The 25621-nt window shown below is 44.2% G+C and overlaps 1 protein-coding gene across 2 annotated transcripts in view; it reads left to right on the forward strand.

Moving 5' to 3' along the window:
• The first annotated feature begins 2199 nt into the window (after nt 1–2199).
• FLT3 (fms related receptor tyrosine kinase 3) overlaps nt 2200–25621 on the forward strand; it is an 84272-nt gene continuing 60850 nt past the window's right edge. The window contains exons 1-2 of one of the 2 annotated variants that reach the window (XM_051834117.2): nt 2200–2471; nt 20750–20871. In XM_051834117.2, coding sequence (XP_051690077.1) covers nt 2429–2471; nt 20750–20871 — 165 coding nt within the window. In that variant the 5' untranslated portion in view covers nt 2200–2428. The remainder of the gene's footprint in view (nt 2472–20749; nt 20872–25621) is intronic. The other variant, XM_017337503.3, reaches the window with a different exon arrangement.

Consider the following 25621-nt stretch of genomic DNA (forward strand, 5'->3'; position numbering starts at 1 on the left):
ATCTCCCATCCACTGCATCACTCCCCAGATGCCTGCTAGGAGGCAGAGCCTGGATCCCCTATGTGGGTGGCAGGGACCCATCCACATAAGACGCCACCTCATGCTGCCTCCCAGGGTGCGTATTTGCAGGAAGCTGGAATGGAGATTAGAACCAGGCACTCTGATAGGGGATGTGCCCATCCTAAGCAGCATCTTTTTTTTTTTTAATAGAAAATGTTTATTTAATAAATATAAATTTCAAAATACAACTTTTGGATTATAGTGACTCTCACCCACAAACCATGCCCTCTCCTACTCCCTCTCCCATTCCATTCTTCATTAAGATTCATTTTTAATTATCTTTATATATAGAAGATCAACTCTATACTGAGTAAGATTTCAACAGTTTGCACCCACACAGACACACAAAGTATAAAGTACTGTTTGAAGACTAGTTTTACTGTTAATTCTCATAGTACAACACATTAAGGACAGAGGTCCTACATGGGGAGCAAGTGCACAGTGACTCCTGTTGTTGATTTAACAATGGACACTCTTATTTATGATGTCAGTAACCCCCGGAGGCTCTTGTTGTGAACCGCCAAGGCTATGGAAGCCTCATGAGTCCACAAACTCCAACATTTTTTAGACAAGGCCATAATCAAAGTGGAAGTCCTCTCCTCCCTTCAGAGAAAGGTAGATCCTTCTTTGATGGCCCATTCTTTCCACTGGGATCTCACTCACAGAGATCTTTCATTTAGGTAATTTTTTTGCCACAGTGTCTTGGCTTTCCATGCCTGAGATACTCTCATGGGCTTTTTAGCCAGATCCAAATGCCTTAAGGCTGATTCTGAGGCCAGAGTGCTAAGCGGCATCTTAACTCCTGGGCCAAACACCCACTCTTTCCATTTTAAGTGCTCAGTAGTCTTAAGTCCGTTCACATGGTCTGTGCAACCCATCTCCACACCTCCCTTCTGCTTGCCAAAGTGAATCACAGTCCCCTTTGAGAAAATCTTCATTGCCCTCTCCCCCAGCTCCTGGTGCCCCCCAATCCATGACCCCCATGCTACTTTCTCTAGCTATTTGTCTACTTTAGGTATCGCACAGAATGGAATTATAAGACAGTGTTTGTCCTCTGTGACCAAACATAGCACTTAGCATTATATCTCAAGGTTCATCCATATTGGTAGCAGAGACTCAAACCTTCCTCCTTTTTCAAGCTGAAAAATATTCCACCGTATGGGTATCCCACTTTTGGTGGATCCATCCATCTACCAGGGGACACTTGGTTGCTTCCAGGTTTGGGAACGATGCTGCTACAAACATAACCCTCTTTTTAATTCTTCTGGACATGTACCCAGATGTTGAACTGCTGAATCATAGAATTTGTCACTGTTTGGAGAAAAAAAACCAGAGAGTTTTCCATAGTGGTAGGCACTTTTTTTTTTTTTAAAGATTTTGTGATGCCAAAGAAATAACTACCCCGCCCCAGAATACATCTGAAGCAAAGGAGAGTAAATATGGTCACCTTTCTTTCGTCAGAAATTACTAAAATAATGAAGAGCAGAGAATTCCTAGTATTAGGACCATTTGGTCCACCCCCTTCCTTTGGGGTGAGTGGACCGGGAGGGGCAAGAGGGGCTTCTGGAGGTCAAAGAGCAAGTTAAGGAAAGACGGAGAGGAATCCTCAACGCCCTGCAAAGCAAATAATTACCAACTCGAAATATTATGCGACCAAGAAGGAAAACCACGAGGCAGATCATGCTAAACACCCTCTGAGATGTGTTGTCCGCGGGTTTTTGTTTTGGCCGCGGCTTCACTGCCTGAGTTGGCACTGTTTCTCTTGATGTGTCGCTGCCCCGATCCTGGGGAGCCCGGGAGAAGGAGCGGGGAACAAAGAGCAGCAGTCCACAGTCAGGATGCGCCGCGCGCGCGCGAGACCCCCTGCCCGCCTGCGCGCGGGTTCAGCGCCCTTCGTGGGGCCTCCAAGATGCCCGCACGCAGGGCAGGGCCGGTGGTGGCTTTCTTACGGTCCTCCCGCTCCGTAATCCGAACGAGAGGGTTCGGGCACTCCCGGGGGCCCAAAGCAGCCAGAAGCCCAGAGCCCGTGCAACTTCCCCAGCGGGACCGCGCCCAGTCGTCCCCGCCGCAGTCAGGGAGCCCCGGGCGCTGCCGAGCGCCGGCTGCGGACCGCGGCGAGCACGTGGGCTCGGCCGCAGCGCTGCGCCAGGCACCGGTTCCTCGGTTCTGCCCGAGCTCTCGGCTCCCGCCTCGGCCCCTGCCTCTGGGGAGAGGGTTCCTCCCCCCTTCCACTTTGCACCAGTCCGAGGGAATTTGCGGTCGGTGACGCGCATCCTTAAGCGAGCCACCTGCAGCGCAGGGCGCGCTGCTCCGGGCGGCATCGCAGGGCTGGGCCGGCAGGGCCTGGGCACCCCGGGCTCCGGAGGCCATGCCGGCGTGGGCGCGCCGCGGCGGCCGGCTCCCGCTGCTCGGTAAGGCCCCGCTCGCCTGCTCGCAGCCCCCCGCGCGGCCCTTCGGCCCCCAGCCCGCACTGGGGCCCCGGGCGCGCGCCTCCTCCGGCCCCGCCGCCTCGCTCCTCCCCGAGAGCCCGCTCCTCCATCGCCGCCCGCGCCCCTCCCCTTCTCGCGCCCTCCCGACTCGCCCAGAACTTGCCCGAGCCCCGGCTTTTCCCACCCCACGTCCGCCTCCCTCTTCTCGAACGTGGCTCCTCGGGCCCGGGCCGCGGTCCCCAGCGGCCGCCGCCGGGAGTCGGCGGGCGGCCTCGCCAAGGCGCAGCGCCGCGTCGGGCCGGGGGCCGCGCCGCCAGCCGGCTCGGCCAGCGCGCTCGGACAGGGGGCGGCCACCGCGCGTCTGCGGCCGCGAGCTCGGAGCCAGGTGCCGGGGACCTCGCCTGACCCGACCCCGGGATGCTGTAGACTCCGGTGGGGGCGGGGGTGGGGGCGCGTCTTTAATTCAGTCTGAGGTTTGCGTTTATGGAGTGAACTCTGGTGGGAAAATACGCCGCATTCTCCCCTAAAGCGAAGTCATTCTCAATCACGAACCCGCACCCGCGCCGAATTTCGGTGGGCTCAACGAGTAGTTACTTTGGAAAAATTATGCAAGCAGGATTTACATATGAGAATGTAGTCGGAACTGTAAGCTGCCCATCCTTGTACACGCTTGATTCTAGCTCGAAGCCCCAGTGGGTTTTCAAGGACTCCAAGGACTGTCCCCAGATAATCTGCCCGGTATCTTGGTTGTGATTGCAAGGGAGATAAAAATCTCCTTGCCTCGCTGTTCTTGTAAGTTTCCTATAGGGAAAGATGAGAAGGTTGAATCAGATCTGCATGTATGGAGCCAGACTCCTGGGAGCCCGGGAGTCCCTGCAACCTTGAGGCTGGCACCACCCCCCCGCCGCCCCCCCCCCTGGCCCTTCGGGCCACCTCCTCTGTCCTGGGAGGGCTTCTGGCTGTGTCCCTTCCACCTTCAGAATTCTAGGATTCTACCTTGGCGACTCTGTGGTCATTGTGATACAAATGTGCAGAAATGATTGCCCATTGCTTTTGTTACAAACAATTCCGAATTAGAATAAGAAATGGAAAAGAAGGGGAAGAGAATGGAGCAACATAGACATTGTGTATTTTTTACACATGTATCTGAACTCACTAGTGACTGTCGAATGTATTGTGCAATATCTGTCTCGTACTGTATTACTACAGGAACCTGGCTCGTATTTAGGCTGTGAAGTAGTCAGGGCATTTTGGGGACACGAGAAAGGCTTTCTAAAAGTATACAGATCAGGACTCGAAAGTACATTTAAGCTGCATTGCATTTAGGAAAGAGCTCAACAATTTCTGTCTCTCTCCAGATCTTCCGCAGTAAAGGATAAGTGGCATTCCAGAAATATGCACAAATCTTAAGTATAAAACTGCATTTATTTTCATGTATTCATATCTGACATAACCACTGGGGAATCAAGGGTCAGGATAGACAAGCAAGTCTAGCTCCGCCCTCTCTTGACCAGTTCTGGAGGCAAGGTAGCCACTATTCTGACTTCAAATTCCATCAGCGACTTTTGGCTGTGTTTGCTTTTCATGCAAACCAAAACCATCATTATGTACTCTTTCGTGTCCAGCTTCTTGTACTCAACTGGTCATTATGAGATTCGACCTTTTGTCTGTAGCAGTGTTTGTTGTTTAATTGCTGCTTTCCTTCTTTGGTATGCATATACTTTACAGTGTATTTGTCCATCCTATTGTTGAAGAACAAAGAAGTGATTTCCGGTTTTGTGTATTGTGATGGAACAGTGTTATGAGCATTTCTGGAGGGGACATAAACAGCCATCTCTCTTGGGATTATACCCATGTGTAGCATTCCTGGATCACAGGAAATGAAGGCTTGTGTTCAGTTTTTGGTAGGTACTGCCCAACAGTTTTCCAAAGTGGTTGTACATTCCCACTAGCATTGTGTGTGTGTGTAGGGGGGTGTTCCACTTCCTTACATCTTTGCTCATGCTTAGTAATACAAAGTTCCTTCAATAAAGTAGGATAAAATGAGCAGCCTAACAGTGAGACCTTTAAAATATTGAAGAGCTCAGGTTCTCTGCATTCCTTAGAACTGGGAGAGCCCCAGTTTCCCTTCTAGGTGTAAGCCCTTTGTCTCAGGATGAAAGATGAAGCTTTTGAAGTGCCATTTACAAAATGGGAACCACTCTCCCTGGCTTTATCTGCATTTAGTGCTGACACTGGACAAGGGGAGTGTTTCTAGAACTGTGATGCTACCTGTCAATAGTGTCAGGAAATTCTGAATACATTTTAACAGTCAAGCTTTGCCCCTTCCAGCTTATCTCACTTTGTTTGCCTTCTTGTAAACTTCTAGCCCAAAGTGGAGGGATGACTCAGAGGGAGGTGGAGGGAAGGGAACCGGGAGGAACTGGTTTGGATTGGATTGGATGGGAGGCCAGATCCTGTGACCTGATGTTAAAATCCTCTCTGACTCAAAAAGTCTGATTCTATCCATTTCCTTCTATTAAAAGAAGTCTTCAGAATATTCATGGAAAGTGCATATTATGAAAAAAAATTTGCAGCAAAACAAGCATATTTTAATTCTATTTTTTTCCTGCAACTTTTTAAAGTATCCTTGTGTGGCTTCTTAATGTACTTTGCATCTCCATATAGGAAAATTGGCTTCTTATGTGGACTACTTGCCTTGTCTTCCAGTAAAGAAGGGATCCACTCTTTCTAACTAAGAAGGTTCTTTCAGGAACTCTTAGTTATCAGTAAAGATCTTTCTTTCTTTCTTTTTCTTTTTTCTTGTTGATGTCTACTGTTCTTTAATCAAAAAAGAAGAAATCAGGGGCTGGCATTGTTGCATATCAGGTTGATGCTGGCATGCCTTATGGGCGCTGGTTCAAGACCCAGCTGCTCCACTTCGATCCTGCTCCTTGCTAATGTGCCTGGGAAGACAGCGGGAGATGGTCCAAGACTTGGACTCCTGCACCCATGTGGGAGACCCAGAAGAAGCTCCAGGCTCCTGGCTTCAGTCTGGCCCAGCCCCGGCCATTGTGGCCATTTTGGGAATGAACCAGCAGATAAAATACCTCTCTTGGCTGCTGCCACAGCTCAATAGGCTAATCCTCCACCTAGTGGCGCCGGCACACTGGGTTCTAGTCCCGGTCGGGGCACCGGATTCTGTCCCGGTTGCCCCTCTTCCAGGCCAGCTCTCTGCTGTGGCCAGGGAGTGCAGTGGAGGATGGCCCAAGTGCTTGGGCCCTGCACCCCATGGGAGACTAGAAGCACCTGGCTCCTGCCTTTGGATCAGTGGGGTGTGCCAGTCGTGGCGGCCATTGGAGGATGAGCCAACGGCAAAAGGAAGACCTTTCTCTCTGTCTCTCTCTTTCACTATCCACTCCGTCTGTCAAAAAACAAAACAAACAAACAAAAAAAACCAACAACAACAAAAAAACCTCTCTCTCTCTTTCTCTCCCTCTCCTCCTCTCTCCATAACACTGCCTTTCCATAAGCCAGATAATGCCAGATAATGAGATATTAAACATGGAGGAAAAAGACATATTCCAAGGAAAACTTCAGATAATAAAAATGAAGAGAAAGCACAATGAGGAATAAAACATTTTTAAAAACTTAACAGGCTTTTATTGAACATGTATTTCTGTGCTTTTGGTACAAGGGATAGAAAGATGAAAAAGATGGGATGGGGGAACTTACGTATAAGTTGCCAATTTCATCCTATTTTAGAAATGCATGGTTTTTGCCTTTCCCCAGGAAAGTCATTTCAACATGAAGCTTTCTTTTTCAGTTAGTTAAACCTTCCAGTGTGGTTATTATGGTCATTAAATACATGGAATCTAGTGTGCCTCAATGAAGGAAGCTTCTACCATCTCAGATAAGATCTCAGGGTTTCTGCCCCGTAAAACTATTAAAAATGAATACATTACTGTAATTTCCATGGGAAAGGAAATGCTCTTCCATTTAAAGAAACATGAATTTGGAACTGTTCTAAAATTGAATATGGCTGTCTTTCGGTCTTGGGAAGAAGCAGTTTTCTAAATGATTCTTTGAACATATTTGGTTTCTTATTATTTTCTTTTTAGAAATTTACTTATTTTCATTTACTTAAAGATAGAATGACAGAGACAGAGAGAGAGGGGGAGAGAGAAAGATCTTCTATCTGCTGATTCACTCCTCAAATGCCGACAATATCCAGAGCTGGGCCAGGCTGACACTAGAAAGTTGGAACTCCATCTGGGTCTTCCATGTAGATGCCAAGAACCCAAGCACTTGAGCCATCACCTGCTGCCTCCCAGGCACATTAGCGGGAAGCTGGGTCAGAAATGCAAAGTAGCCGGGACTCAAATGGGCTCTCTGATGTGGGCTGCAGGGTTCCCAGCAGGGAGTTTATGGCCTGGGCCACATTGCCCACCCCTGAACTACATTTTACTCCTGGAGAAGGTCCCTGCCCACTTGAGAAGCCCCCAGACTGGCTCAGCCTTGGTGGCACCCCCACAGTGTTTCGTGTTCCCCTTATCTCAGACAGCAGAGCTACAGGAACGCCTACATTGAAGGCCATGTTCAACCTCGTCTTGCTCACTCCCCAGATACCCAACAGGCACTCCCTTAATCTTTGGGTGAAGGACAACAAAAACAAATAACCTCAAAAATATCCTATTTTTATCCCTTTCCTCGATTTTGAAAGAGACCGTGCAGATTTTTTTATTTTTATTTTTTTTTTAAAAGATTTATAAGAATTCCAGAGAGGCAGAGGCAGAGAGATAGAGAGATCTTCCACCTGCTGGTTCACTCTCCAGATGGCCACAATGGCTGGAGCTGAGCCAATCTGAAGCCAGGAGCCAGGAGCTTCTTCTGGGTCTCCCACACAGGCACAGGGGCCCAAGGACTTGGGCCATCTTCTACTGTTTTCCCAGACCATAGCAGAGAGCTGGATTGGAAGTGGAGGAACTGGGACTTGAACCAGTGCCCATATGGGATGCTTTACCCACTATGCCGCAGCACCAACCCCCGAGACCGTGCAGATAACAGGAATAAGAATTTGAAGAGGAACAAATAAGGGGTTGGAAATGGGCTCAGCCTCTCTGGTAGTTTGTGTCCATAGCTTTGCCCAGGCAAAAGCTTTATTCCCTCTGAAATGGCAAACTCATGAATCTTGCAGTTGGTGTTTTGTCTGAATGAGATTTTTGTTTATCGTCAGGTGACTTTGCAATCTGAAGATGCTTTCCATGACTTCCAAGAAAGTTTTAGCCACTTCTTAGATAGCCATTGTTATATTGTGGTCAAGGATTTTCCTTCTTTTGAAGGTCTATGAGCGTTGAACCTAAGTAACTGAATTACTTTAAAAAATATGGTTCAAGGACACATTCTATTTTTACAGCTTTTAATTCATTCATCTTATTGAAAAGGCAAAGAAAGACAGGGTTGCCCATCCCCATGTTCACTCCCCAAGTGTCCACAACAGCCGAGGCTGGGCCGGAGGAAGCCAGGAGCTCCGAACTTAATCTGAGCCTTCCACATAACTGGCAGGGACTATCACCTGCTGCCTCCCAGGGTCGGCATTAGCAAGAAGCTGGAACTGGGGGCAGAGCTGGGCATTGCAATATGGGATGCTCACATCCCAAGTCATGCTTTAATTTCTAGGCCAAGCATCTGTCCCTGAGTTACTTTTAGTCAACACTTTCTCTGGCTGTGTCAGAGTGGTCCCAATGTGATGGAAGCTTTTGAAGAAGTCGCTGATAGTCGTTAATTTGACTCATGCATTTCTTTTTTATGGGTACCAACACATGAGAAGGAAATATAAAAATAATAAAAAGTACACACAGTGTTCTTTTGTGGCTAGAGGAATTGCATAAGATCCCAAAAGAGGAACTATTGGTATTTTTTTGGGTTTAACAGTAGAAATTTTTTTTTACTACTGTCACTATAAGGCCACTTAGTAGCCAACAATCGTCCACAAAATTATTTGTTGTCTGCACTACAGCAGGCTGTTTCTATGATTTCTGTGACTTTGATCAGAAGGTGTTCAGTGATTTCAGTCTTCAAAATGCTATGCCATTTGATGTATGGTTTTCTTAGCAGTAGGTAAGTGTGTTCTTGGCCTCAGCACAGATGCATGTCTTTAACCACACAGCTAGGAAACGTGTGTTGCTTACTGTGGCAGAGAATTTCTCTGCGCTCAGTTCCTCATTTGTAGAAAGGAGATAAGTACTTCTTACTCCTTCATCAGATAATCTCTGTAAAGCACTGGCGCCTTCCTTGTTGGGCACGTGTTTTTCAGAAACAGGTATACAAAGCCAGAAGGAATTAGGATTTAGAGTCCCAGGGTTTTTTTTCCCTTCTTCCCTCCTTCCTTCCTTCTTTTCTCTCTCTCCCTCCTCCCTTCCTTCCATTGATGTTTTGAGCTCTGCCTGTGTCCAGAACCTGTGTTCAGTGCTGCATAGAGCTGGCTCCTGCCCTTCAAAGCTCACATTCTAATGTTGGGACTGTCAGGACAAGGTCAGACACATAGAAGGAAAATTGTGGTGCAATTTTAGAAATATGCACAGAGCCTCTAACCCAGGCTGAGAAAATAAGGCAAAGCTTCCAAGAGGAGGTGATGTCAGAGCTTTGACTGGAAAGATAAGGAGTTGACCGGGAAGAAGGGGGCAAGGACATTGCAGGAAAATAGGACAGCAGAGAAAAGGTACAAATATGGAGTAGACGGAAGACTATCATGCCATTCCAGCTTACTGAGACGGGGATGTGGCCTCCAGAATTAGAGTTAACTGTCTTTTACGAAGTTGCGATTGTTTGCAGACTGTTCAATGAAGATCTAAGACACCAGTTAAGATGCCCATTTCCCATATCAGAGTGCCTGTGTTTGAGTGTTGGCTCCACTGCTTGGTTGCAACTTTCTACTAGTGTGCACGCTGGGAGGCAGCAGGTGATGGTATCCCTGCCTCCCACATGGGAGACCTGGAATGAGCTCCTGGCTCGTGGCTCTGGCTTAGGCCACTCTCAGCCATTGGGGGTCTTGGGGGGGAATGGATCAGTGGGTGGAAGCTCTCCTCTGACTGTGTCTCTGTCTCTCTGTCAAATAAATAAATGTATGTATGTATGTATGTCAGGGTTGCCTAACCATGAATTATCGTATGTAAGGTATGCATTTGTGATGTGATGAGGGACTTGGTCTTGTGGACCCTAAGTATCTGGATGCATTTTAGGAAGATTGTGTGTGTGTGTGTGTGTGCATGCTCTTTTTTCTTTCTTTCTTTTTTTTTTTTTTTTTTGCGTTATTTTGTTTTGTTTTTTTGAGAGAGGGTTAATTGCTTTCATCAGAATTTTAAAGGGGTCTGTCCCTCAAAGGTAAGAACCATCACTGCCATTTGAGCAGAGTTTGAAACAGAGGAGTGGTGTGTCCTGATTTCAGCTTTAGGAAGTGATTCTGGAGTCTGTGTGTAGGATGGACATAGAGCCAACAGGACTTACATCAGGGACACAGCTCCAAAGTGGCTAGCGATGGCCCAGGCCAGAGGCTAGCCATGAGGGCTTGAACTGAGGCAATGGTAATGCAGAGCTAAGGGTAGATTTGAGAATTATCATGGAGTCAAACTGCGAGGGCTTGGCCATTGCCTTAGTGATGGGAAGTGAGGGAGAGAGAGGAGTCAAAAGTGGCTGCTGAGTTTCTGGTGACCAGGAATGCACTGCAACTGAGTGAAGAGTGAGAGATAAGGGAGGGAGTGGGAAAGGTGAGTTCAATTTGAGTTTTGGGCTCCTGGGCAGCCCCCTCATTTGTGGCTATGCACTCAGCAGTTATGAGTTTGGAACCTGTAAGCAAATACACAGTAGTTTACAGAGAAAACAATAGGCTAAATAAGCCTATTGGCCTCATGTACCAGAACAGGGAGGGAGATGGTCAGATGGTATGCTCAAATTCAAAGTCACTAAAGCTGGCCGTTATCAGAAGAGGAACTTGGAAATTGGATCTCCTACTCTTACCCCTGACTTGAAAATTAGTGTCTTGACATCTTCTAGTTTGTTTAAGTCTGAAACTCTTTCAGCAAAGAATAGGTCTTATTGAACCTAAAGTTTTATTTTAGGTTAATGTCGATTTTCCTCCCAACACCCCCCCCCCCCACCGGCTCCAGTCCTGTCCCTTCAAACTAACGCACTGAGCACTTTCCTGCATTTCAAAGTTGTCCTCATTGCTCCGTGTTTGCAGCTGGACTGTGGGAATTTCCACCAGGGGTTTTGAGATGGATTCTTGCAAAGAACTTTCATGTTCATGGTACAGTAAAGTCCACCTCTTTGGTGTATCTTGCTCAGAGTTTAGCACACCAATCACGACACTGGCACACCAGTGAGACATAGAACACTCCCTTTCCCTCAGAAAGTTCCCTTTACAGTCAGCTCCAACCCCGAGTCCCCAGTGACCTCCTCCAAAATGTCCATCCTGTTATTTGAATCATACACTATATAATATGTAAATATTGCAATATGCAAATATTTTTATTAAAAAGGTTAATTTATTTGAAAGACAGAGCAACAGAGGGAGAGAAGGAGTGACACTAAGGATCTTCCATCTACTGGATCACTCCCTAAACAGCCAGAGGTTGGCCAGGCAGAAGCCAGGAGCCAGGGGCTCCATCCTGGTCTCCCACATGGACAGCACTTGGTCCATCTTTCACTGCCTTCCTAGGGGTTTTAGCAGGAAACTGGATTGGAAGTGGAACAGCCAGGACTCTAACAGGCATTCCAATATGGGATATTAGTGTTACAGCAACGGCTTAACCTGCTGTGCCACAACAGCGGCCCCGCAGTATGTGGCCTGATTTGCATGTAGCAGATTATTTGGGGTTTATCCATCTTGTTACATATATCAGTAATTTTTTTTCATTCCTAAGTCATAGTCTATTGTATGGACATGCCACAGTTTGTTTATCCCATAACCAGCTGACTGTCATATGTTTGCTTCCAGTTATTATGTGAACAGAACTCTTATTAAATATTTAATCAGGTTTTTGTATGAGCATAGGTTTTAATTTCCTGCAGGCAAATACCTAGGAATGGTATTGCATTGCATTGTGTGCTAAGATAATATTTAACTTCAGAAGGAGCTACCATGCTGTTTTCCAAGGGAACTGCGCCATTGTTCTTCCTCCCCAACAATGTATGAGAGTTACAGTTGCTTGATTCCATTGGTAGCACGTGGTATTGTCAATTTCTTATTTTTGTCTTTTACTCATTCTAATATTTGGGCTAACAGTATGTCATTGTAACATTTAGTTTAAATTTCCCTGATGACTAATGATCTTAAGCAACATTTTTGCATGCTTAGTTGCTATCCAGATTTTATTTGGTGCAGTATCTCCTACATCATTTGCCCATTTTTATTGGGTCATTTATTATTATTTAGTAGTGTTATTGGTTTTAAGAGTTCTTTGTGTATTGTGGATACAAGTCATTTATCAGATATGTGTTTTGAAAATATTTTCTTCAAAATATGTGGCTAGTCTTTTCAGTTCTTAACAATGTCTTTCGAAGAGCAGAAGTTACTGATTTTGATGATGCTAATTAATTTCCAGGAAGTCCACTAATGGAGAAAAATTAGCCCTGGACTAAACATTGCTCTGGTCATATCTGACCATGCTTAAAATCAAGACCTGAAAAGGAACAAAGTGTTTACATGAATTTAGTGAAAAAATGTGGATGAATATTCACAAAATACAAAAATGCATTTTACTAGGTAAAATTCTCAATGTTTTGACACCCAATTATAAATTACCAGTCAATGAAAAGAATAATTCAGCCCAACATAAGGAGTAACATCAGGTTGAGCCTTAGGCACAGTGATTAATGTGCCACTTGCGATGCCTGCATCAGATTGGAGTGCCTGGGTTCGGGTCGTGGCTCCACTTCCCATTCTGATTTACTGCTAATGTACACCCTGCGAGGAAGCAGGTGACAGTTCAAGTAGCTGGGTCCCTGGCAACCACATGGGAGACCTGGGCTGAATTCCCAGCTCTTGGCTTCAACCTGGTGCAGTCCTGGCCATGGCAGGCATTTGGGGAGTGAACTAGTGAATGAAAAGTCTTTGTCTATTCTGTGTCTCTATCTCTTTACCTTTAAATTAAGAAAAAAAGGTTTTAAATGATTAAAATCTGTTCTAAGTGGGATCCAGAAATGATGTAGAATGAGGAGTTAGTAGGCAAGAATACTAAAACAGCGATTATATCTATTCTATACATTCCTGAACATTGAGGAAAGATAGTACGTATTAAGCAGAGACATAATAGGTATAAAAAACCACCCACATTGAACATCTAGAGATGGAAACTATCGTGATGTTGGATAGGATTGGGGACAGATTAAAGATTAGAGAAGAAAATATGAGGATGCTGGCAACGTGACGTAGCAGGTTAAGCCGCCACCTGCAATACCAACATCCTATACAGGCGCTGGTTTGTGTCCTGGATGCTCCACTTCTGCCCAGCTCCCTGCTGATGCTCCTGGGAAAGTGGTGGAAGATATCCCAAGTACTTGGACCCCTGCCACCTGCAGGTTCCTGAACCTCCTGGTTCCCAGCTTCAGTCTGGCCCAACCCTGGCCCTTGTAGCATTTAAGAGGTGAACCAGTGGATAGAGAGTCTCTCTCTCTCTCTCTCTCTCTCTCTCTCTTCATCTTTACCTCTATCTGAAACTTACTTTCAAATAAAATAAATAAACCTTGACAAAAAGATGAGTGAACTTAAAAGCTTAGCAAGAGAAACTTTGCAAAATGAATAGAGAAAAAAAGGCAAAATAAAATGAACAGAGACTCTGAGCTATAGAACTCCAGGTGGACAAATGTGAGTGTGATTAGAGTCCCTGAAGGAGAGAATGAGGAAAAGAAAGAGATCTTTGAAGAAATAATAATGGGAAAATTTCCAAATCTGATAAAATTGAAAAGCCTCCGATCCAAGAAGCCCAGTGAAACCCAAGCATGAAGAAAACTACCTGTTATAATCAAATTGGGTCAAGTCGGTGATAAAGAGAAGATCTTAAAAGCATCCAAAGAAAAAGATATATTCATGCAGCAGGTTTCTACTCATAAATAATGTAAGCCAAAAGATTGAAGCAGCATTTTTTTTAAAGAACTGAAAGAACAATGCTAGGAATATAGAACTTTTTATCCAGGAAAAAATGTCTTTCAAGAATGAGGTGGAAAGAAAATAATGCAAGATGAAAACCTGAATGTACAAAGAATTGAAAAGCACCAGAAATGACAGCTATGTGAATAAGTATAAACTTTCCCTTAATGTTTAAATTCCTTTAAAAGATAATTGGTCATTTAAAACAAACATTGTAACAGTGTCTTTTGGGATTGATAGCTTATATAAAAATACAGGTATAAGAGCAGTAACACAAAGCCTGAAACAGATGAAATGGACTATATACTATTGTAAGGTTCTTGTATTATACATGAAACACTTAACATCACTTAAAGGTAGACTGTGTTAAAGTAATGATGTGTTCTACAAACCTGAAGGCAATTACTAAAATAACAAAATAAAGCATTAAAGCTAACAATCCAAGAAAGGAAATGGAGTAAAAAAAAAAAAAAAAAACTGAACAAAGACACTTCAAGTATTTCCAAAAGAGGCAGGAAAAGAGGAAAAGGCGATAAAGAATAGATGGAACAGATAGAAAATAAAGGACAAACAGGATATTTAAACTTAATCATGTTACAGTGAAAAGAGAAAAGAAGCAGAACAAATTGCTTTGGCTGATTCTTTTATTAGCCTTTTCCTCAAATTGTTAAAATAAAACATAATATAAGGTAGATAGTAGACCATATTTCAGCAAAGCTAAAATACTAGTGAATTCTTTCATGTTACAATATACGCTAGGAACTGAATTATTCTCAAGAATTCATATATTGAAGCTGTAACCGCAGTGTGACCGTGTTCTGAGATAGAGCCTGTAATGAGGTTAGGTAAGATGTGATGAACTCATTAGGGTAGCAGGGTCCTAGTCCGATAGAACAGGTGTCCTTATAAAGTGAGGGCACCCCAGGAAAGGTGATGTGAGGACACAGCGAGCAGGCGGCCATCTGTCAGCCAGGAGAGCCCTCACCAGAAGCCAACCATACTGAATCATGTCAATCATCCCAATACATTTAATGATCTAAGTATCACAGTGAAAAGGTAGAAGTTGAATTGGGTATGTTTGAGTTTTCTCCCCAAAGGTTCACGTGTTGGGAGATTGGTCCTCGGTGGGAAGGTGCTGGGAGGTGGGGCCTCTCAGAGGGCCTGGTGGGAGCCTTTTCGGTCAGCTGGGGGCTTGTCCCAGGAAGGGAGTGCTGGTCTCCTGCAGGGAGTTCTCCACTGGGGAAGGTGTAATAAAAGCCTGAGGCAGAGCCCTGAGGGGCTCTTGGGCTTCCTGTTATAGGATGTGATTGCCTCCTCCTGACAGGCACTCCTACCATAATGGCATGGGGTCCCCACCACAGCTGAACTGATGATAGGTGTGCCATGCCCTTGAGCCACCAGAACTACCAACCAGATAAACCACTTTCATTTATAAAGTTAGCCCATGTCAGGTATTTTGTTATACTATTGGAAAAGGGACTGAAATGTTACCTAAAAAGATCAATCCTGGATATGAGGACACAAATAATTTAAAAAATGGGGTCCCTGCACCCATGTGGGAGACCTGGATGAAGCTCCTGGCTCCTGGCTTCACCTGGCCCAACCCCAGCTGTTGCAGCAATTTGGGGAGTGAACCAGCAGGTGGAGGACCTCTATTTGTTCCTCTCTTTCTTTGTAACTCTGCCTTTCAAACAAATAAAATAAATCTTTAAAACATGTATATATGTGTAGTAGAAATATTATTAATGACCCTATGCTTATATTTTGCAAACTTCAATTTAATGGAAAAATTTGTTGAAAACTACACTACCAAAACTCATTAAGAAACATTGGTAACCTAAATAATGTCATAATAAATATATTGAACTGTGGTTAAAAATATTTTCACATTGAAAACTATTGGAGCAGGTGGCTTCACCGGGAAATCAGTTGAACATTTAAAGAGAAAATAAAACTGATCTGCAGAAACTCTTCCAGAAAATTGAAAAGAAGATAACACCTCTCAAACTCACTCACCAAGTCAGAGATATAGAAAGTATAGGCCGGAGCTGGAGCCGTGGTGCAGTAGGTTAATCCTCCAACTGCGGTGCCGACATCCCATGTGGGCGCCAGTTCTAGTCCCGGCTGCCCCTTTTCCAATCCAGCACTCTACTATGGCCTGGGAGAGCAGTAGAAGATGGCCCACGTCCTTGGGCCCCTGCACCCGCGTGAGAGACTGGGAAGAGGCACCTGGCTCCTGGCTTCGGATCATCGCAGCTCTGGCAATTGCAGCCATTTGGGGAGTGAACCAACAGACAGAAGACCTTTCTCTGTCTGTAACTCTCTCAAATAAATAAATAAAATCTTAAAAAAAAGTATAGACCAAAGACAGCTATGAATGTAAATGCAAAATTTTGTAATCAAATTTAAACAAAATGATTTTAACAGTATCTTAAAAATATATAGTACTTCATACACAACTGGTGTTTATTCCAGGTTGATTAACACTTGAAAATCAATCATTGTGGCTCACCATATTCACAGACTAAAAAAGGAAAACCAGTAGATAGACACAAAACAAAAGCCGATTTTGGGGCATGTGTTTAGCACAGCAGTTAAGAAGCTGCTCCGCACCCACATCTTATTTTGGGGAACCTGAATTTCAGTCCTGGATCCACTTCTGACCCACTTCTTGCTAATGTGACCTTGGGAGGCAGTAAGTGATGGCTCAAGTGCTTGGGTCCCTGCCACTAGTGTGGGAGACTCGCATGGAGTTCTAGGCTCCTGGCTTTGTCCCGACCCAGCTCTGACTGCTATGGGCATTTGGGGAATAAATCAGGGGAGGGAAGATCTGTCTGTCTCTCTACTTGTCTCTCTCTTGCTCTCTGCCTTTCAAATTAAAAAAAAAAATTTTTTTTTCATTAAAAATCCCCAAATCGGCTGGCGCCGTGGCTTATAGGCTAATCCTCCGCCTGTGGCACCGGCACACCGGGTTCTAGTTCTGGTCAGGGCGCCGGATTCTGTCCTGGTTGCTCCTCTTCCAGTCCAGCTCTCTGCTGTGGCCTGGGGAAGGCAGGGGAGGATGGCCCAAGTCCTTAGGCCCTGCACCTGCATGGGAGACCAGGAGGAAGCACTTGGCTTCTGGCTTCGGGATCAATGCAGCACGCCGGCCATAGCGGCCATTTGAGGGGTGAACCAACGGAAAAGGAAGACTCTCTTTGTCTAACTCTGCCTGTGAAATAAATACATAAATAAATAAATAACGGTAATTCAGTGGAGAAACCATAGTCTTTGAACAACTGATGGCAGAACAGTTGACCATTCATGTGTAAATACACTCATATGCAAAATTTTCCTCCGTAAGTCACACTGTATGAAAAGTTAACTCAAAATGGATCAGAGATCTAAGTGGAAAACATAAGACTCATCATAAACTATAGCATCTAGGAGAAAACTGACGCTACATTGGACAAAGATATTTTTAGGTACAAAGTCAAAAGTGTAATTTATAAAAAAAAAAAAAAACTCAGCAAATTGGACATCTTAGAAAGCAAACCACAGACTGGCACAAAGTATTTGCCAATTACATATCTGATAAAGTACATAGTCACTGTAGATAATAACATTGTGTAAAATAAGACAAATGTCAGTAATTTATTGTATTTTATATATTTTTCTCTCTAGGCCATTGTAAGTACTCATTATTTGTTAGTTGCAGAGATGGATGAACAAATAAATAAATGTCAAAATGTGCATGTTAAAAAATACATTGTGGGGGCCGGCGCTGTGGCACAGTGGGTTAACACCCTAGCCTGAAGCGCCGGCATCCCACATGGGCGCCAGTTCTAGTCCCAGCTGTTCCTCTTCTGATCTGGCTCTCTGCTATGGCCTGGGAAAGCAGTAGAGGATGGCCCAAGTCCTTGGGCCCCTGCACCCACATGGGAGACCCGGAGAAGCTCCTGGCTCCTGGCTTCAGATGGGCGCAGCTCCAGCCATTGCGGCCATTTAGGGAGTGAACCAGCGAATGGAAGACCTCTTTCTCTGCCTCTCCTTCTCTCTGTGTAACTCTGACTTTCAAATAAATAAATAAATCGTTTAAAAAAATACATTGTGGATTCACGCTGGCATCCCATATGGGCACCAGTTTGTGTCCTAGCTGCTCCACTTCCAATCTAGCTCCCTGCTAATGGCCTGGGAAAAGTATCGGAAGATGGCCCAAGTGTTTGGGCCCCTGCCACCTGTGTGGGAGATGAGGATGAAGCTTCTGGCTCCTGGCTTTGACCTGGCATACCCCTGGCCGCTGTGGCCATCTGGGAGTGAACCAGCAGATGGAAGACCTCTGTTTCTGTCTCTTTCTCTTTCTCTGTAACTCTGACTTTCAAAAACTAGTAAATAAATCTTTCTTAAAAATGCATTGTATATTTGAAAATTGTCAAGAGAGTAGAATTTTAAAAATGAGTGAGTTGATGGATATATTGACTTAACTCTATCTAATCATTCCACAATGTATCCCTGGTTCAGAACATCACATTGTACTCCATGGATACGTGTAACTTTTCTCATTTAGAAAAACTCAGTGAATATACATGCAATCAAAGAAACTGTAGGAACATCTGAAAGGGCGTTCCACATTATTAGTCACTAGAAAATTGCAAATTCAAATATGCAGTGAGCTACAACACATCTATTACAAAGGCTGAAACTTTAAAAATCTCAGCATACCAAATGTTGGCAAAGACATGACACAACTGAAATGGGATACCCTGTGAATGGGAATGTAAAATGATGCAACTTCTGTGGAAAACCCTTGGACACTTAAAAAGTTGTATATACACCTACCATAGGACTCAGACATGCAATTCCTTGGTAATTACCCAAGAGAACTAAAAGTATATGTCCATATCAAGAGTTTTTTAAAAAATAAAAGATGTATTTATTTATTTGAGAGGCAGAGTTACAGACAGAGAGAAGGAGAGACAGAGAGAGAGAGAGAGAGAGAGAGAGAGAGGTCTTCCATCTGCTGATCATTCCCCAAAGGTCCACAATGGCCAGAGCTAGGCTGAAGCCAGGAGCCAAGAGCTTCCTCCAGGTCTCCCATGTGGGTGCAGGGGTCCAAACACTTGGGCCAGCTTCCACTGCTTTCCTAGGCCATTAGCAGGGAGCTGGATTAGAAGTGGAGCAGCTGGGACTCGAACCAGCGCCCATATGGGATGCTGGCACTGCAGCTTTAGCTACTATGCCATAGCGCTGGCCCCTTTACCAAGACTTTTGTATGAACATTCACAGCAGCTTCCTTTGTAAGCGCAGAAGTGGAAACAGCCCAAATATCTATTGATGAATGAATGGATTAGAATGTTGTGCTGTATCTATATAGTACATTACTGTTCAGCAATCGAAAGAAATGAACTGAGGGAGGGAGGGAGGAGGGAGAAAATGAAAGGAATGAACTACTGACATACACTATACAAGACTCAAGTAAACATAGAGTGAAAGAACCATGTGCCCTTCCCCCATAAAAGGGAGCTCATACTGTAGGGTTCCATTTGCATGAAATTCTAGAAAATTCCAACTGATCGAAAGTGACAGAAAGGAGAACAGAGGTTGCTTGGTATGAATGAGTAGGTTTAGTGGGAGGTCTGGGTCACAAAGGGTCATGTGGGAACTTCTGGGGGTGACGGATAAGCTCGCCGTGTTGATTGTGGTAATGGTATGATGTGTATATATACAGCCAGGGTACGTGAAAACTTGCATAGTACATGGAATTTAAAAGTGACATTATTTGGGAAACAAACAATTTGGGAACCCATTCACAGCTTTTTCATAACTCAAATGTTCCTGGAACTTTTTGAGAAAAAAATACATGATTTATATATACATACATACATACAATTTCAATGTATGAAACTGATAAGTTAATTATGCCTAACTAAACTACATTACAATAAATAGTAGAAAGGAAAAAGCATTAGAGAGTAGAGCAACAGAGTCTCTGGGACGAAGATGGTTGAGTGCATGTCTTTACTTCCTGTCTCTACCAATAGACCACTCAAACAGCAGGTAGTGTTTTTAAAGCAATGAGCCCACATATTTGCTAAGAGAGTAGATCTTAAATGTTCTCTGCACACAAAGCTGGGAAGTATGAGAAAAGATGGATAGGTATGTTAGCTTGACTGTGGTATTCATTTCACAAGATATACATTTATCAAATAGTACCACATGGACTCTAAATATATGCCATTTTTATTGTCCATTGTGCCTCAATAAAGCTCTCAAAAAACTTCACAAAACAAAGATCTAAATCTATTCACACAAACAGAAGAGGAAAATAAAACTTTGACAGCACTAAAGCAGATGAAGAAAACCAAATCACAGAGCCAGCTTTCCACTGCAGGACCCTAACTGAGTGTAACTGCCAGCACCAGCTCCCAAACATGGGCATCTTAACCACTGGGTGGAAAGAAAAGTTTTCTCTGAGGGATCTGACCAGCTGGTGAGATCCAAAGATGAACTTTCAGAGCATATCGGACAACACGCCACATGCCATGTGTGTAGAGCAGACAATGGACACTTACTTAGTGCCTGCACTGTATATGAGCAGGCTGCCCAGGGTCATTGTTGTTTGGGAAGAACACAAGATAATAGGATAAAACAAAGTGAAGCAGAGAGAAAGAATCAAAGAAATCATTCAAGAAAACTCCTAGGTTGGAAAGGCTCACAGAGTATCCAGCGCATTGGGTGAAAATTTAACATTTGAACATTCTAGGACACTGGTTGCAAAGAACAGCTTCTACAAGCATCCTTCAAGAAAAAAAAAGGTGGCTTAAAAAATAGGTGGCTTCTTAAAATCCTCAGTTCCTCAGTTGCTCTAGCCTCAGTTCAGGAGCTTAACAGCCACACAGAGCTAATGACACACGGGGCAGCAGGTGTAGGATGCTTCCTTCTGTCGAGATCATTTTGTGGGCCAGCCCTGCCCTAAGTACCTCAGCTCCTGACTGGAAGCAGACTTGCCCTTCATGAGATTGCCTGTCCTGCCTTCTTTCATCTGGGCCAGGGTCCCCAACTACATTTATTTTGCTGTTTTGTTATAAGATAAATACACGCTTTCTTTTCAAGGTATGTGTGTATCGACCTCACTGCTTGCATTTTTCTTTTCCAGTTGTTTTCTCAGCTGTGATATTTGGGGCTATTGCCAATCAAGAGCTGCCTGTGATCAAGTGTGTTTTAATCAATCATAAGGACAATGATTCATCAGTGGGGAAGTCATCACCATATCCCACGGTAAAGTAATTTTAAAATTATAGCTTTCACAAGTTCTCCTTTGGAGGCTTTATTTTGTAAGCTATTAACATTTACCCTGGCTAAATAGACTTCTCCTTTTTATGTATTGAAGTAGATTATGTTCTCCTGTCTGGAGTCCCTGTCGTGTCTACTCTCCCAGCCACCCGCTCTCCATTCCATCAGGAACTATGTTCTCCTTTGTGCAGATTCTTGAGGGGCATTGATACACCCATAAAATAACAAGTATTTTCCTTTTTAAAATAAAAACATTTTTACTTACTCATTTGAGAGGCAGACAGAGAGAGAGAGAGAGAGAGAGAGAGAGCAAGCTGGCTTACTGGCTCACTCCCTAAATGCTTGCTGGCTTAGTCCCCAAATGCGTGTGATGGTTAGGACTCGGCCAGGCCAAAACCAGGAGCTGGGTGGCGGGGGCCCCACTACTTGAGGCATTACCTGATGCCTTCCAGGGTCTTCAGTAGCAGGAAGCTGGAGTCAGGAGCCAGAGCTGGGAAACAAAGCCAGGCATCCAATGTGGAACACGGGTGTCTTAATTGCTAGGCTAACCACTTGCTCCTTCCCTTCCCTTTTGAAGAATCCAGGTATTTCTGCCAAGCCCAAGGCTCTAATTTCTGACTGTCTCCTGGATATAGATTTTTCATTTACACATTAAAATTCACCTGCATAAGGTACTTCAAATAGTTCATGGAAATGGAATTAAAATCTATGATTATTCTCACTCCCCCAAACCTTGAAGTCCATGCATTGTTTTGTCACAGTATACATTTCCATGAATATTTTGAAGATCTCAAATGCATGGATTTCAACATATTCTTTTTTTTTTTTTTTGCATCAGAATAAGCTTATTTTCCAATTCTCATTTCCACAAACTTTTTGAAGTACCCTTGTACAATTTGTTCCATATAATTTCCCCACATCTGGTCTTCTTCTTAGATGAATTGATTTCTGTTTATATCCCTCTCCAGGTTGCCAGTCTGTAAGCCCAGTATTGTTTTGGACTACTTCCCTTTCTAAGCCTTTGCATTCCACCAGCTACTATGTTTTGTCAGCTCCCTGTAATAGTTCTCGCATAATAACCTCATTTCTCCAGTTATGCTGCCACTTTCCTAATTCATGCCCTCATTAATTCCCCTCATAGTCACCATGATTCCTTCATAATCATCATATCTCAGATATGGCTGCCAGACCAGCCTGCCGGCTACAACCCTTCTTTGCCTGGCTTGGAACTGTCTGGGACTTCTCGGCCCTTAGACTGATATCCAAGTGACTCTAACATGTGGCTCTGACTCCTTCAAGTTCCAGTCTTGGTTTTCATTGCTCCATTCTTTTATGCTGTTCATCTGATGCAGCTATCCCCACCTCCCTATGTTAATTAATGTTTAGCAAATTTACTCCAATGAAGGAAGCTTAAATGTTAGAGAAATGATAATATTGGACATCTCTATACAAAAAAGAACTAAATATAAATTAGCTAACTCCATGGACATTTCCAGTTGTAGATTCATATGAATCACATTTGTCACTTTGCTTTTTTTATATAACATGTAAATTCATGACATATGATCTCCCCTGCTCCCCAACAGGAAACTCCACAAAAATATCAGAGATATTAGGTATGTTCTCAAATTTTTTCAAGAGTTTTATTTATGTATTTTTATGTATTTGAAAGGCAGACAGGCAGAGACAGACAGAGGTCTTCCATCTACTGACTCACTCCCTGAACACCTGCAATGGACAGGCCTGTGTCATGCCAAAGGTCTGGCACTCAGTCCGGGTCTCTTACGTGCTTGCAAGTCACTGGAGGTACCCGAATGTGTCTCACTCCCAGGCAGGTGGCCAGCCCGAGCCAGTTCATTTTGCTTATTTGCCATGTCATACCTCCCACTTTTTAGGAAGGCAAGTTTCTGAAATCTGATTTTTTTTTGCTATAAAAAAGATTAGCAAGAGGATAGATTTGACTGGTGTAACATAGACCTTGTGTAGTTTCACTAGACTGTTCAGTTTGTCTAACTGTAAGAGCTGAGTTAGCAATTACTTGAGCCATGTCCCATCCTTGTGAGTTTGAGATCCTTGTTCTAAGAAGGCCAATGGACTAAACCTCTTTGTTATTATAAAAATTATTTAAAATTATAAAAATTCCATTTATTAAAAAGATTTATTTATTTGAAAGGCAGAGTAACACACACACACACACACACACAGAGAACTGTCTGCTGGTTCACTCCTCCCCAGATGGCTACAACTGCAGGGCCTAGGCTGAAACCAGAAGCCAGGAACTCCATCTGGATGTCTCACATGGGTGCAGGGACCCAAGCTGCTGAGACGTCTTCTGCTGCTTTGCCAGGCCATTAGCAGGGAGCTGGATTGGAACTGGAGCAGCCAGGACTCAACCCAGCACTCTGATGTGGGATGCCAGCATGGCAGGCAGTGACTTAACTCAATGCACATAATGCCAGACCCAAAGCTCTATTTTTTTAACATTACAGATTTTAGAGGCCACAATCTCTATCTTTTAAACACCAGTGCTTCACAGTACCTTGGACCCTGGCCTAGCTGGGCACTGAAGAAGCTCACCTGGCCATGGAGGGCACCCCAGGCTCCAGTGCACTGTGACTCAAGGCTGTTCAAACCTTGCTCTCCCTGATGTCCCACCACCTCTGTACAGTTTTTTGTTTGTTTGTTTTTGAGATGCAGAGATAGAGAGAGATAAAGACAGACAGACAGACTGACAGATCTCCCATCTGCTGATTCACTTCTCAAATGCCTGCACTGCAGGACTGCACTGGGCCCTAGTTGGTAGGCAAAAGCTCCATCCACGTCTCTCATTGGGTGGGTGGCAGGAATCGATGTCCTTGAGTCATCACCCTGTTGCTTCCCAGAGTGTGAGTTAGCGGGAACGATAAAGAGCTGCAGCCAGAGGTTGAACTGGGCGCTCCCAAATGGGACCTGGTCACCATAGGCAGCAGTCTAATGGCTAGGCCACCTCTGTACTTGTTTTTCCGTGCAGTTCTTCTTTGCTCTTCTCTCTACTTGGAGGCCCTCAGGTTTGTCTATCCAGATTTTACCCTTGAACTTTTTTCATTTTAAGAGTTTGAAATTTTCAGAGCAAATAGTGCATGTGAAAAGAGAGGTGTTGTCCCCTTTGCAGAGGAGAAGGGAGTTCTGGTGATGACAGTTAAGACATGATATGCATGCATGTTGGTAAGAGAGTAGATTTCAAATGTTTTTATCACAAAAAAATGGTGAGGATGTGAGGTGAGGCGTATGTTAACTAGCTCAACTTAGAGTCCTCTGTGTGTGTGAATTGCATCACATTCTACACTATAAGTATGCACAGCCTTTTATTTGCCTTTTTTAAAAAAAGATTTATTTATTTATTTGAAAGTCAGAGTTGTACAGAGAGAGAAGGAGAGGCAGAGAGAGAGGCAGAGAGAGTCTTGCAACCGATGGTTCACTCTCCAATTGGCCACAATGGCCGGAGCTGCGCCGATTTGAAGCAAGGAGCCAGGAGCTTCTGCCAGGTCGCCCATGTGGGTGCAGGAGCCCAAGGATTTGGGCCATTTTGTACTTCTTTCCCAGGCCATAGCAGAGAGCTGGAGTAGCTGGGACTCGAACCAGTGCCCATATGGTATGCTGGCACTGCAGGTGATGGCTTTACCATAGCACTGGCCCCAGTTGTCTTTTTTTAAAAAAAAAAAGGACAAAAACACCATGAAATTTTAAAAATAAACAGTTCCTATATACCCATCATTCAGCCTCCTCTAATGTTGACATCTTATGTAACCATAGTGTACAATGCTCAAAACCAGGAGGTCCACCCTGGCACAGTACGAACCAAACTCACTGGCATTTCACCTGCTTTCCACTCATGACCTTTTTCTGTTCTCGAATCCCATCTCAGGCCTCACCCTGCATTCAGGTCCCTTTGGCCTCCCTAGTCTTTCTTTGTCTTTCATAACCTTGACATTTTTGAAAAGTGCCAAAAAGCCTTTTTAAGATATCTGTACATGTCTGACCTTTTTTTTTTTTTTTGTAAAGAAATAGACATTGTGCATTTTTGGCAAGGATTTCCCAGAAGTGGTGTTGTGTCCTCTCAATCCTGATCCCCTGCTTCCAAACCAGTTTCCTGCACCCTGGGAGACGGGCGGGGATGGCTCAAAGAACTTGGGTCCCATGCACCGCATGGAAGGCCCGGGTTGCGTTCCAGGCTCCTAACTTCGTCCTGGCCCAGTCCTGACCAATAAGGGCATTTTGGGGAGGGAACTAGTAGATGGGAAATCTTTCTCTTTCTTTCTCTCCTCCCCTTTCAAATAAACTGAAAACAAAGAAATAAATATTTTTTTTAAAAAGAAGCGTGCTCAGAGACGTATCACTCCTTCCTTATCCCTACTACCAATTTTCTGTGCTTGTCTCTTTGACCTTCTATAGTTAACCAATCCCTTTAGTTATTTTTTAATATTATCCCTATATTTCCTGTGTACAAATGGGCAGATATGTCCTTGTATCCCTCTCTGTTTTACATAGTGTCACATACCTGAAGGTGGAAATGTTTTGCGCTTAGCTCTCATCACTGAACACTGTATCTGGGGAAGCATTGCTGATCAGCCCATGAATTTGTCGGCGTTCTTCACTCCCTGGTGCATCCCTGCTACCACAGTTTGTTCAGCCACTCCTGGATATATGATAATTTAGGTTGTCCCCAGTGTTCTGCAGTTGCCAACAGTGCTGCAAG

This window comes from Oryctolagus cuniculus, chromosome 9 (genome assembly GCF_964237555.1).
Source record: "Oryctolagus cuniculus chromosome 9, mOryCun1.1, whole genome shotgun sequence".
Taxonomy (NCBI): Eukaryota; Metazoa; Chordata; class Mammalia; order Lagomorpha; family Leporidae; genus Oryctolagus; species Oryctolagus cuniculus.